General features: G+C 39.1%; 1 protein-coding gene across 2 annotated transcripts; it reads right to left on the bottom strand.

Moving 5' to 3' along the window:
- Positions 1-3,394: 3,394 nt before the first annotated feature.
- ca4b (carbonic anhydrase IV b) lies at positions 3,395-13,951 on the bottom strand. 2 transcript variants are annotated; one of them, XM_029672521.2, is made up of 8 exons: positions 13,753-13,938; positions 13,081-13,125; positions 10,929-11,093; positions 10,516-10,661; positions 10,256-10,348; positions 10,092-10,158; positions 5,049-5,212; positions 3,395-4,794 (listed from the first exon to the last, which is right to left on the bottom strand). In XM_029672521.2, the coding sequence occupies exons 1-8, from the start codon at positions 13,805-13,807 to the stop codon at positions 4,615-4,617; spliced, it is 915 nt and encodes a 304-aa protein (XP_029528381.1). In that variant the 5' UTR covers positions 13,808-13,938; the 3' UTR covers positions 3,395-4,614. The 2 variants fall into 2 exon arrangements, with proteins under 2 accessions (XP_029528381.1, XP_064880536.1); XM_065024464.1 differs by lacking the exons at positions 3,395-4,794; positions 5,049-5,212 and adding an exon at positions 7,512-9,168 and having other exon boundaries at positions 13,753-13,951.
- Between the last annotated feature and the right edge of the window lie 411 nt (positions 13,952-14,362).

Genomic DNA, 14,362 nt, shown 5'->3' with positions numbered 1-14,362 from the left:
GATGTTAGTAGCCCATGTGCCTCCCCCTAATTTTTTATCTATTTACCCCTCTTAATTCCACCTACTGTTCTGACTTGGTGGTGCACATAACAGCCTATAACCTGTTTTAGAGAAATGTAATCATTGAATATTTTAAAATGTTATTTAACCTTTATTTAATTTAACCAGGAAGGACTCATTGAGATTAAAATCTCTTTTTCAAGAGCGCCCTGGCCAAGATAGGCAGCACCAAGTCATTACAAAAAAATGACAGACAACATGAAGAACTACAAGTAATCTAGTAAAAACCATCGAATTCACAGGAGTATAAAACAGCAAATTAAAAACATTGACAGGTCAGGGAATCAGCCTCAAAATCTTTCATCAGTGATTTAAAAACACCAATCGGGACAAGTTCTTCCAGTTTAAAAGTATTTTGTAAGGTGTTCCAAGACGATGGCGCAGAGAACTTAAAAGCCCTTTTACCAAATTCAGTTCGGACATTTGGAACACTTAGCAGGATAAAGTCCAGCGACCGAAGAGAGTACCCACCACATTTCTGAACAATAAAAATGCACAAATAAAAAAGTAGTAAACCCAAATTGGCTTTGTAAATAAAAGTATACCGGTGACTGAGCCTACGAGTGACTAGAGAAGGTGTCACGTTCTGACCTTAGTTATTTTGTTATGTCTTTGTTTTAGTATGGTCAAGGTGTGAGTTGGGTGGGTTGTCTATGTTAGTTTTTCTATGATTTGCTATTTCTGTGTTTGGCCTGGTATGGTTCTCAATCAGAGGCAGCTGTCAATCATTGTCCCTGAATGAGAACCATATTTAGGAAGCCTGTTTTCTGTTGTGTGTCTACACCAGCCAGAACTGTTGTCGGTCGTTTCTCTTTGTTATTTCTGTTATTTCCGTGTTCATTCTAATAAATATGGACACATAGCACACTGCACCTTGGTCCTCACCTTCTTCCACCAACAACGGCCGTTACAGAATCACCCACCACCAAAAGACCAAGCAGCGTGGTAAGGAGCAGCGCTATCTGGAGGAGGTTACAACATGGGACGAAATAGAGTGGTGGTCGGTCGACCCAGGGAGAGTGCCGGAGCCCGCCTGGGATTCTCTGGAACAATGTGTGAGGAGGGATACCGGAGAATGGAGTTGGCAGCCCCAAAAATGTATTGGGGGGAGGCACACGGGGAGTGTGGCTAAGTCAGGTAGGAGACCTGAGCCAACTCCCCGTGCTTACCGTGGAGAGAGGTGGACCGGGCAGGCACCGTGTTATGCCGTGAGGCGCACAGTGTCCCCGGTGAGCAGGCATAGCCCGGTGCGGTACATAGCAGCTCCTTGTATCGGCCCGGGCTAGGTTGGGCATCGAGCCAGGTGCCATGAAGCCGGCTCAGCGCATCTGGTCTCCAGTGCGTCTCCTCGGGCCTGGGTACATGGCTCCAGCCCTAAGCATGGTGTCCCCGGTTCGCCAGCACAGCCCAGTGCGGGCTATTCCACCTCGCCACACTGGCCTGGCTACGGGGAGCATTCAGCCAGGTAGGGATGGGCAGGCTCGGTATGTCTTTGTTTTAGTATGGTCAGGGCATGAGTTTGGTGAGTTGTCTATGTTAGTTTTTCTATGATTTGCTATTTCTGTTTGGCCTGGTATGGTTCTCAATCAGAGGCAGCTGTCATTCGATGTTCCTGAATGAGAACCATATTTAGGAAGCCTGTTTTCTGTTGTGTGTCTACACCAGCCAGAACAGTTGTCGGTCGTTTCTCTTTGTTATTTTTGTTATTTCCGTGTTCATTCTAATAAATATGGACACATAGCACACTGCACCTTGGTCCTCACCTTCTTCCACCAACAACGGCCGTTACAAGCGGAAGCATTCATATATAAAATATCCCCATAGTCTAGTAAAGGCATAAATGTAGCTGATACTAGCCTCCTTCTGGCTTCAAAAGAAAATAGGCCTTATTCCTAAAATAAAATCCCAATTTCAACTTCAATTTTTTTGTAAGTTGTTGAATATGCAATTTAAAAGAGGCTGTCATCATTTAAAATTCCAAGATATTTATATGAAGTTACAACCTCAATCTCCTTGCCCTGACAGGTAGTAATAGGTGAAAGGTTCAGAGGTCTATTTCTTGCAATGGAAAACACCATTAGTTTAGTTTTGTCAGTATTGAGGATAAGCTTCAATTGACACAAGGCATGTTGAACAGTATAAAAAGCCGTTTGCATGTTCTGGAAAGCTTTTGTAAGAGACTAGGCACAACAGTAATTTTAAGAGCTTCCAATGTCTGCTTATATGCCCCCTTTATTTATCCTGACTTGGTGTACTGTGAGAACACCATAAGAACAGCCGATGTTCTCAATTCTGTACATTTCAAGAGCGCAAAACAAATAGGTATATTGACTACGTCCATCCTAGCTCGCTCATTAACGTCTTAATCTAAATTACAAATAGCCTCTTATCCGCTTGTTGTCCCCTTATGACATAGTTTGTACATCTCAATTGTCATTAGAAACCACATTTGTTTAAGCAAGTCAGCCATATCAGATATGTTTTTTTAAAAGGCAGTAAATTAGGCTGAATGAACTGTTTCGCTGCCAGACAAGGCTGCGCTGATAGCCAGGTGTAACAGTGGTAATGTATTAGGACTGGTGTTAGGACAGCTTTATGTAGGCCCTGACAGTTTGTGGGCACCGTTATAGTGAAATTAATGCATTGTTTAGTGTTGTGTTGTGTAGTGGCTTTGCTGGCATGCATCCCATTTTTTTTTTGCCCCACCAATATTTACATGCTAAAATTGCCACTGCCTACAGCAATAGCCAAACATAATTGAGTAGGTGGTAGATTATTCCCCTGGTTCAACTCACTGCAGTGCTATTTATTTTTAACATGGGATTACTTAAGGTGAAATGGATAGTGTAGCCTACCTGTATCTAAACAAGAAGTGCCCTAAATGGAATCAGTGGCTATTATCCACAGGTTGTTGACTAGGGATTGATTGAATTATCCCTGATTAGACTAGTGTGACATTGTTAGGTGTGGGGTGTCCTGACTAACCTGACCTGGCTATGGGAAGTCTAAAGTCTACAGAGTGGAAGTTATATATTCAGTTAAAACACATGGTTATATGACCACAAGAGAAACGACCGACAACAGACCCCTTATGGAAACCGCTGAATCTGCCATTGCAGCCATTTCTATTGTATCAATAATCCGTGAAGTGTGTGGGGAGGCGACGACAACTGCTTTTGGGTGGAAATAAGAAAGTAGGAGTTGTACATCTTGCATTGCTTTGTGCTGTGTGGTGGTCAAAAAGGATGCAGAGAGGAATGGTAGGTGTGCTCTGATACCCATTACTGCCACTTGGTGGACTGTTGAAGAAATTACATAAGAATAAATCGTAATAGCCTTTTTTTCTTATTATTTTTATTTACCTTTCTTTAAACAGGCAAGCCAGTTAAAAGCAAATTCTTATTTACAATGACGGCCAAACTCGGACAACGCTGGGCCAATTGGGCACCGCCCTTTGGGACTCCCAATCACAGCCGGATGTGATACAGCCTGGAATCAAACTAGGGACTGTAGTGACGCCTCTTGCACTGAGATGCAGTGACTTAGACCACTGCGCCACTATTCTTAGTTATAGTGTGAATAAAGTGAAGAAAAAACAATATGTTGTTAGCTTTATAGCTTTAACTGAATTGGTACACCTTATAGCTGGGACCGAGAGACTGAAAAACAGCTTCTATTTTTATTTTACCTTCATTTAACTAGGCAAGTCAGTTATGAAAAAAATCTTATTTTCAATGATGGCCTAGGAACAGTGGGTTAATTGCCTTGTTCAGGAGCAGAACGGCAATTTTTTTGCTTGTCAGCTCGGGGATTCAATCTTGCAACCTTCCAGTTGCTAGTCCAATGCTCTAACCACTAGGCTACCTGCCGCCTCAAGGCCATCTGACTGTTAAACAGCCATCACTAGCACATTAGAGGCTGCTGCCTATAGGCATAGACTAGAAATCACTGGCCACTTTAATAATGGAGCACTAGTCACTTTAATAATATTTACATATCTGGCATTATTCTTCTCTTATGGATATGCTGTATTCTATACTATTCTACGGTATCTTAGCCACTTAATGTTTACATATCTGGCATTACTCATCTCATATGTATATACTTTTTCTATACTATTCTACAGTATCTCATTCACTTGATAATGTTTTTGATACTGATTCTCACCAGTTGTGTTGCTGGTTCTGTGGAAAGCACAGGTCACATAATGACATTGACTGTTCAATAGCAATAGGAAGTTTATGAGGTTAACTAAATATTAACAATAATGATATGAAGAAGGTAATAAGAGGGTCAAAACAATGCTTGGATCAATGCCCTCTCAAGTATTATTTTACACATAACAATAAAAATATAAAATGTCTTGGTGCATTATTTATGCGGTGTCCTTAAACACATTACCCCCTTGAATAAACTGTATCAACTATAATTTGGCAAGTAAAGTCAACTTGAAAGAGAACATCTGCATAGCAAAGCGAAATATAAGCATTTGAGATTTTGGCAATATCAGGCACTCTCTAATTCACTGATACCCAAATCCAAAGATCCTGGTATTTAGTTGGGCAGTGGGAGTCCAATGGCTGATATCACAGAGGTGATGAGTAGCAGAGTGCTGACTAAGACAACTTGACTTCCAGAGCGATACACCTGGCGACCATTCAATAGCTGGACTGGGCGATAGGTTCCCACCATAGGCTTTCCATCAGCAAACTGAAGCTGAGAAAATGCAGCAAGCTGTAAGACACCAAGATGAAAACATGTTAGACCAGTGGCGTACCACAGTTTCGAATGGCCCCCAAAAGGTCTGAGATTGTTTTGGGGGGAAACGGCAAATTTCTTGCAATTCTACACAAATTGTTATGGGGCAGAGTTAACCATTTGCAGTTTTACAGTTAATTTCCTGACAGCAGGTAATTGTATGATTGTACAGGTATAAAGGTGGCATAGGTGAGGTACAGTATAATGTCAAAGGTGAATCCGTAAAGCACCTGTTGCCTGCTGAGAGGAATGGTATTTTCGAACATTGTCCAGACGACAGATTCTACACAGGCGGGTGTGGTGAGAGAGCCATTGTAGCGGAAGTAGCTGGTCATATTACTCCGAGAGGGGATGAGCATGTCCAGGGACACTTCACTAAGGGTAGTGTTTGAGCCTAAAGTTGGACACAATAAATACAATGGAAAATAAATATACAGTTGCCAAGGATTCCAGCCACCCGACTTTCCCCACTGACTACCTGCTTTGTCTCCATGCTCAACCACAGGTCTACCACTCAGGCACACACACCTACACTGACACTCTTCTCATTCACACATACCCACATGTACACGCACTCATGCACCCACGCTCACACACTCACTACTGACGCCACACACATACAGATGTAGGATCTTAATTTGACCATTTGCACTTGGGGAGCACTTTATAATAACTGCACGTATTAAAGCATTTATAATGGATTATTCAATATTTTATTCATCATTTACACCCACATTTGTAAAAGTTAGTAACCTATTTAATAATGATTCATAGGATCATTTGTAAGATGTTTAATATGCAGTAGGTCCTTATAAACCATTTACTAGTCACTAGTTAAGTATTTTTGCGTGGACTCATCTAAAGTCTGGGATATTTATACTTAATAAATACTTTATAAATGTTTTGATCAGGGGCTGGAACCAAAATACTTTTTCAATGGTTCTGTTCCGAGCAGAACCCCTATGTTTTGTTCCAGTGTTCTGACCAGAAAATAAAGTCCTAAAGCGGTTTGAACCCCAAAAAAGTAACAGTTGATATAGTTCCTTTTTGTTAATTTCTTAAACTGTGAAATCATTTGTGAAATTACATTTAGCTCAGTTAAATTACTCCTCCAATTAGTGCCACCTGAGCAGCTTGCTGTGGAACAGGTATTTTTATTTAACTAGGCAAATCAGTTAAGAACTAATTCTTATTTGCAATGATGGCCTATCCCAGCCAAACCCAGACAATCTATGGGTCTCTAAATCACGGCCAGATGTGATTAAGCCTGGATTCAAACCAGGGACTGTAGTGACACCTCTTACACGGAGATGCAGTGTCTTAGACCACTGCACCACTCGGGAGCCCAAGAGGTAAGAGTTGTTTACATGTTTGATTGGTCAGATAAGTGCAGGCGCAAGATCCGACTGAAATTTCACGGGTTGGGAGAGAGCGACATGCTGCTTGGCTTGAAACGCTGAGCATCATGACGTGAATTTGAACATGTTTAGGCTATACTAACATTGTAATTATACAGAATTACATACTAGACATTAGGAATACTTTTGGAACTAAAAAGAATGTTATTAACTCGTTCTCAAGATTTGAAAATAACAGTTCTGTAACACTAGAGATCCCTTTCGTTCCTGGTTCTGTTTCCGTTTCTCTTAACATTTTGTTATTTTTCGGTTTTCATTTCTGTTCTCTGAACCGGTTGCAACCCCTGGTTTTGAGTGACCGGTATCATTTCTCACAAAAAGATGAACATGCTCCTTAAGGTCTCAAAATGACTACTAGCACATATCAATGGTTTAACAATAAGCACACAATACAGTGGATGTTTAAGAGAATATACTTACAATTTTATTACAAAACAGTCACCCTGTTGTAATAGTGTTATGCTAGGTAAAATAATGTTTTTAGTCTAAAAATGCTAATATATGAGTTTCTAGGCAGTGACTTTTATACCAAAGCCAAAGTGTGGATTGCAGCCAGTCACTTCTTCTTGGTTAATCTTGTTAAACCCAGAACTAAAATATTGCGGAAATTGGTCAGCTGCGTGATTAAGGTCTTGGTTATTTTATACATCAGTGGTCCATACATGTTAGAAATTGGTCTCCACATTCGTAAAAGGAAACTCTCACATTTCCACTTTGAAATTTCAGACTTGATTTCCCCTTACAAAAAATATATCAACCCCTACAAAATTGTCTATGAATTATAATCCATATAATTCACATTTCCTGTTGCTGCAGGATTATTTTCCTACTGTAGTAGGCTGGCTCAAATTAAAATCCTATATCTGTACACTCACACACACACACACACACATCACAATGCACACACCACATAGCTACCATAGTGATTACTATTACCGTTCACTGCTGCTTTATTGATTATTATGATTATTATTAAGATTGCAATTTATCCTGCTACTAGTCACTTTTACCCCATTTTCATGTTCATACCTATTCCAATCACTCCAGTACCCCTGCACATTGTATTACTGGCACTGGCACTGACTTGTATATAACTGCATTCTCATGTTTCAATTTTTTTATTTTCTCGTATTTCACGTGTGTTTCTTCTCATCTACAGTGCATTCAGAAAGTATTCATACCTCTTGACTTATTCTCATGTGTTACGGATACAATTATCTTCTTTTTTTTTACGCATCTACATCCATTACCCTATAATGACAGTGAAAACATGTTTTTAGAAATGTTTGTACATTTATTGAAAATGAAATACATAAGTATCTTATTTAGATAAGTATTCACACCCCTGAGCCAATACTTAGTAGAAGTACCTTTGGCAGCGATTACATCTGTGTCTTTCTGGGTAAGCCTCTAAGAGCTTTCCACAAATGGATTTTGCAACATTTTCAGGTCTTGCCATAGATTTTCAAGTAGATTTAAATCAAAACTGTAATTTGGCCACTCAGGAACATTCACTGTCTTCTTGGTAAGAAACTCCAGTGTAGATTTGGCCTTGTATTTAAGGTTATTGTCATGCTGAAAGATGAATTAATCTGGTGGAAAATAGACTGAACCAGATTTTCCTCAAGGATTTGCCTGTGCTTAGTTTCATTCCATGTCTTTCTTATCCTGAAAAACTCCCTAGTCCTTAACGATTTAAAGCATACGCATAACATGATGCAGCCATCACTATGCTTGAAAATATGAAGAATGGTACACAGTAATGTGTTGGATTTTCCCCAAACATAACACTTTGTATTCAGGGCAAAAAGCGAATTGCTTTGCCAAAATGTTTCCAGTATTACGTTAGTGCCTTTGTTGCAAACTGGATGCATGTTTTGGAATATTTTTTATTCTGTACAGGTTTCTTTCAATTCACTCTGTCAATTAGGTGAGTATTGTGGACTATCTATAATTGTGTTGATCCATTAAATGCTGTAACTGTTTTAAAGTCACCTGAGCGGTTTCCTTCCTCTCCGGCAAATGAGTTAGGAAGGACGGGTGTATCTTTGTAGTGACTGGGTGTATGGATACCCCATCCAAAGTGTAATTAAAAACTTCACCATGCTCAAAGGGATATTCAATGTCTGCTTTTTTTTACCCATCTACCAATAGAGTTGAATCTGTGTTTGTAATTCACTGCTGGACCGAGAGACCTTACAGATAATTATATGTATGAAGTATCACCAGCCACTTTAAACAATGTCACTTTATATAATGTTGACATACCCTACATTACTCATCTCATATGTATATACTGTACTCTATACCATCTACTGCATCTTCCCTATGCCGTTTGGCCATCACTCATTCATATATTTTTATGTACATATTCTTATTTCATTCCTTTACACTTGTGTGTGTATAAGGTAGTTGTTGTGAAATTGTTAGGTTAGATTACTTGTTACATATTACTGCATGGTCGGAACTAGATCACAAGCATTTCGCTACACTTCCATTAACATCTGCTAACCATGTGTATGTGACAAATCAAATTTGATTTGATGTAGTCATAAAAAAATTACAGAGATGATGTAGTCATAAAAAGATTAGATAGTCATAAAAAAAATCCATGCAATTTATTATGTGACTTGTTAAGATAATTTTTACTCCTGAATTTATTTAGGCTTGCCTTAACAAAGGGGTTGAATAGTTGTTGACTCAAGATATTTAATCTTTTCATTTTTAATGAATTTGTACACATTTCTAAAAACATAATTTCACTTTGACAACAACATTTTTCCCCATTTTCGTGGTATCCAATTGATTGTTAGTCTTGTCTCATCGCTGAAACTCCTGTACGGACTCGGGAGAGGTGAAGGTCGAGAGCAGTGCGTCCTCCACAGCCCAGCCCAGCCACACCCGACCCGACCCGAGTCAATTTCTGAAGGAACTGTATATTACCGTTATTGCATTGTTGGGAAAGAGCTTGCAAGTTAACTCTTAAGGATTGGCCCCTTTTCATACCCAAAACTAACTGTCTGTAGCTCAGGCCCTGAAGCAAGGATATGCATATTATTGGTACCATTTGAAAGTAAACACTTTGAAGTTTGTGGAAATGTGAAAGGAATGTAGGATAATATAACACATTAGATCTGGTAAAAGATAATACAAAGAAAAAACCAACTGTTCTTTTGTATTTCTTTGGTACAATCATTTTTGAAATGAGAAAGGCCATAATGTATTATTCCAGTCCAGGTGCAATTTAGATTTTGGCCACTAGACGGCATCAATGTATGTGCAACGTTTCAGACTGATCCAATGAACCATTGTATTTCTGTTCCAACTTTTGTATCAAGAATGCCCAAATGTGCCTAATTTGTTTATTAATAAGTTTTCATGTTCAAAACTGTGCACTCTCCTCAAACAATAGCATGGAATTATTTCACTGTAACAGCTACTGTAAATTGGACAGTGCAGTTAGATTAACAAGAATTTAAGCTTCCTGTCAATATCAGATATGGCTATGTCCTAGGACATTTTCCTGTTACTTACAACCTCATGCTAATCGCATTAGCCTATGTTAGCTCAACCATCCCGCAGGGGACAGACCAATCCTAAAGAAGTTACATATTTAACTGTATTATTTTACACCTGCTGTATCTTGTACATGAGGCAATTAAACTTTTGACATCTTTGAAAAATGCAAGTTGTACTTTAGACTTTTGGCACTTATGCCAATGTGACTGGAAACTATGGGCACTTTCCCATAGGCCTATCCCTGTATGATCCTGATCCTGGAGTATTATCTACCTGGTTCCATCCCATAAAATAATACATAACAATGGCTGTTGTTTATGGGATTATATGACTTACTGGGATGTTTGATAGTGTTCAGAGCATTTACAATGGCGTCATATTTTTTGTTGGAGCTTCTTGATTCCTGAAAATATAAGATAAGTATCATCAATCAAATGTCCTAACAACCCAAATAAAAATATTACAGTTGTACATCTCATGGATAATCTCATAGTTAATACCTCATAAAAGAATCCAAGAACTCCAACCCCTGCAGTGTCTTTCAGAGCTTCAGCCAAAGAGTTGTATTCCTCTTTTATATTAACAATATGCAGCTGAGGACAAATAAATCAAATGTGAACACTCATAGTTATGTAAATGTGATCGCTGTGTAATTACTGTACACATGCTGTACCCAAATGACAGTAAAAACAATGCAATAAACACAAATCAAGAGCATGAAAATGTATTGTGAATGTTTCCTTTCTTTTGGTCATCAAACCTCCATGGGATATCGTTCTCCATCAATAGTGTGCTCTGATCCAGGGCCTCCATCCTTGCCCCAGTGCAGGTGGAGCTGTACTGCCTTGTATGGCACCGCCAGATCTCCACCCTGAACCTTCGCTGTGGCAGGCAGGTCCACTTGAACTGCAGAGATATGAAAGCTTTAGTCCATGTAAGAGCAGATATGTGGAGTCCATGGACCTTGCATGTACTGTACTATTGTTTTGTTCAGTCTATGTTATGGAGCTTTGAGTTTATATATAAAATCTGTGAAATATCAAGGCATTAAAAGGGTGAATAGGCCTTGCTATTCATGTTCAATACAACTACAATACACCATGCTGATATACTGTATCATTAGTAGGGGACATTGTACTGTAAATGTAATGCAGCATCTATATAGCAACTTACCAGTGTGACCATTGTTTGTGATGAAACCGTGGAAGGCCTCTTGGTACCCAGTGAATGTGAATGGTGTAAGGCGTCCGTCTGGTAGGGTTCTTCTCGTCACAATGTTAATTGGAGACTGGGCTCTTCCGTCACATGTCCCAGCAACCGTTGCCCAACCATCAGGTCCTTCTCAGCGAATATTGAGACAGAACATTAGTTATGTTTGATTTGGGGTGGCAGATAGCCTAGTGGTTAGAGTGTTGGACTAGTAACTGGAAGGTTGCAAAATCAAATCCCCACGCTGACAAGGTAAAAATCTGTTTTTTTTGCCCCTCAACAAGGCAGTTAACCCACTGTTCCTAGGCTGTCATTGAAAATAAGAATTTGTTCTTAACTGACTTGCCTAGTTAAATAAAAATGTTTAAAGAACTTTGATTCCCATGGGTATTTTAGCAAATATATGTGCAACAAGTGCTGAATTTCATGTTTTATAATTACACAAAATTGTAGTAGTTCCCATGCCTGATATTAGTGTACATTCCTTTTGTTGTTGTAAGTTCCCTTTTTAATGTCTCACACTTCCTTCTCCTTCTGTATTCTCCCTCATAAACATTCCCTGCCCTCCCTTACCTCTTCCATTTCTACTGTATGTGGAAGAGGTTCAAGTAAAATTGTCCCATGAAAATCCTTGTCAATCCATTATGTTAAAACACAGATATTGAGTGTATATAGTCACTGACATTGTAATATTATGGTCTACTACCAGTATATTGTGATTTGTATCTGTTGATTTGTGAATGCTGTACATGCTAGCTAGTTAGCGGGGGTGTATGCTTCATAATTAACGACTCATGTGTAATCGTAACAACATACAGGAACTCAAGTCCATTTGTTCACCTGACCTAGAATTCCTTACAATCAAGTGGGGACAATATTATCTCCCAAGAGAATTCTCGTTGATGATTGTCACAGCCGTGTATATCCCCCTCAAGCCGATACCACGACAGCCCTCAAGGAACTTCACTGGACTCTATGCAAACTGGAAACCTTATATCCTCAGGCTGCATTTATTGTATCTGGGGATTTTAACAAAGCACATTTGAGAACAAGTCTACCTAAATTCTACCAGCGTATTGATTGTAGCACTCGTGCGGGCAATTCACTGGATCACTGCTACTCTAACTTCCATGTCACCTAAAACCCTCATAAACTTTTACGGATGCACAATTGAGAGCATCCTGTCTGGCTGTATCACCGCCTGGTATGGCAACTGCACTGCCCACAACGGTAAGGCTCTCCAGAGGGTGGTGCGGTCTGCACAACGCGTCACTGGGGGCAAACTACCTGCCCTCCAGGAAACCTATAGCACCCAATGTCGCAGGAAGGTCAAAAACATCATCAAGGACAACAACCACCCGAGCCACTGCCTGTTCACCCCGCTACCATGCACAAGGTGAGGTCAGTAGAGGTGCATCAAAGCTGGGACCGAGAGACTGAAAAAACGCTTCTACCTCAAGGCCATCAGACTGTTTAACCATCACTAACACAGAGAGGCCGCTGCCTACATACAGACTCAAAATCATTGGCCACTTTAATAAATGGATCACTGGTCATTTTAATAATGACACTTTAATAATGTTTACATATCTTACATACTCATCTCATATGTATACACTGTATTTTATACCATCTATTGCATCTTGCCTATGCCGCTTGGTCATCGCTCATCCGTATATTTATATGTGCATATTCTTATTCCATCCCTTTAGATATGTGTGTATTAGTTGTTGTGGAATTGTTAGATTACTTGTTAGATATTACTGCACTGTTGGAACTAGAAGCACAAGCATTTTGCTACACTCGCATTAACATCTGATAACCATGTGTATGTGACCAATAACATTTGATTTGAATTGATTTGCGTTATTGTAGTTTTCTCTGCACATGTCGTCATTGGGCTAGCATGGCTATTCATGTCCCCTGTTGTTAATTTATACTTTACAGAAGAGTTGGTGCATAAGGGCAGCACAACATTTCATTGATGGATGTTTGTTTCTTTATCAGAAAATAAAGCATCATTAGACCAACCCTGATCCTCTGGACACCTGTTCGCTAATTAAAATACAACACAGAGGCAATCTATACTGTCACATATGTACTGTATATGTTTTACCTGTGCAGTTGCCACCGCATGTAACCTGGGACTGGTAGCACCAATCTAGAGAAGGGATTTAAGGACAAAGATGTGTGGCAAAGTTCACTGTTAAGGTTAACCTTTGTCACTCAGATACAGACAGTTATAAAGGAACACCCAATGTTATTGGCTTTTGGCAGATAGCATTAGAAAGGTTAACTTGCCACATATGATAGAAATGTATATTCAGAACATTTCATTCTCTGAGACAGTGATAGTTGAATTTCAAAATCATGTATCTAATTCAGTAGTTTCATCACCACATAGTGGGGTAAGCTTTGACAAAAACATTGGATATTTCCTTAAAATAAGCAGGCAGTTGGGCTAATCAAGTCTCTATAATTGACCATTTATATTTCATACACACTGAACATTTTGCCTTCTGATTGATCCGCTACTGTGAGTTACATCAGTTCTTTGTTTTATTACATTTCAGCCAAAATTACTATTTATTAATGCATTTCTATTATATTTGTTGTGGAATTCCAAAGTACCAAGTGTTTACTGTAGTTTGTAATATATTTAGCTTTATAACTTAGCTAACTACATTTTCAGAGTAGCTTCCTAAACATTGTATACCCAATGCAAGAACAGATCAAGTTTCAACCCATTTTAGTTACTAGGGTTGAATAAATAAATGAACACACTCACCTGCCCCTTGAATATTCACAATGGTGGCAAAGGAAAATGAAATAAGTAAATTCATTGTGATTCGTGTTTTTGGTTGGGTCAAAAGGATTAAGCTATGTTCCAAATAATGTCAATAAGCAGAGCACCTAGTTCATAAAAGTTCCAATAGAAAAGGCAACTCCTCCCACTAGGTTGTATCCATACCTGTAGATAAAATGTATTTACATAGGGCTGTTCCGAATACATTGTCCGGAATTCGTTAATAAATGTCATATACTCCAGTCAAGAGTGATTTATAGAAAGATATGAGTCAAAACTATTGAATACATTAGTGAGATACTATTTCCTCAGACCTACTCTGATTAGATAGTTGGCATATCATTTTATGATTTGAGATGTGGTGTACTCTCACACGATATATAAACAGCACTGTTTGTTTCCTTGGAAGTTGTGGGAACATACGTTTTTGGTTTCCTGTTGGTTATGGGAACGAAGCCATAAATTACCTGACTGATAGAATAGAAGTGAACACTGCCTGTTCTGGGAACGTTTATTTTTGATTGCAGGGAGGTTCTGAGAATGTTTTTACTCTGGGTGGTTTTATTAAGGCTCTGAAAATTGATATTATAGG

Source organism: Oncorhynchus nerka, linkage group LG11, assembly GCF_034236695.1.
Source record: "Oncorhynchus nerka isolate Pitt River linkage group LG11, Oner_Uvic_2.0, whole genome shotgun sequence".
NCBI classification, from domain to species: domain Eukaryota; kingdom Metazoa; phylum Chordata; class Actinopteri; order Salmoniformes; family Salmonidae; genus Oncorhynchus; species Oncorhynchus nerka.
Note: the sequence above shows the minus strand (reverse complement) of the source record. Positions and strands in the feature narration are given on the sequence as shown.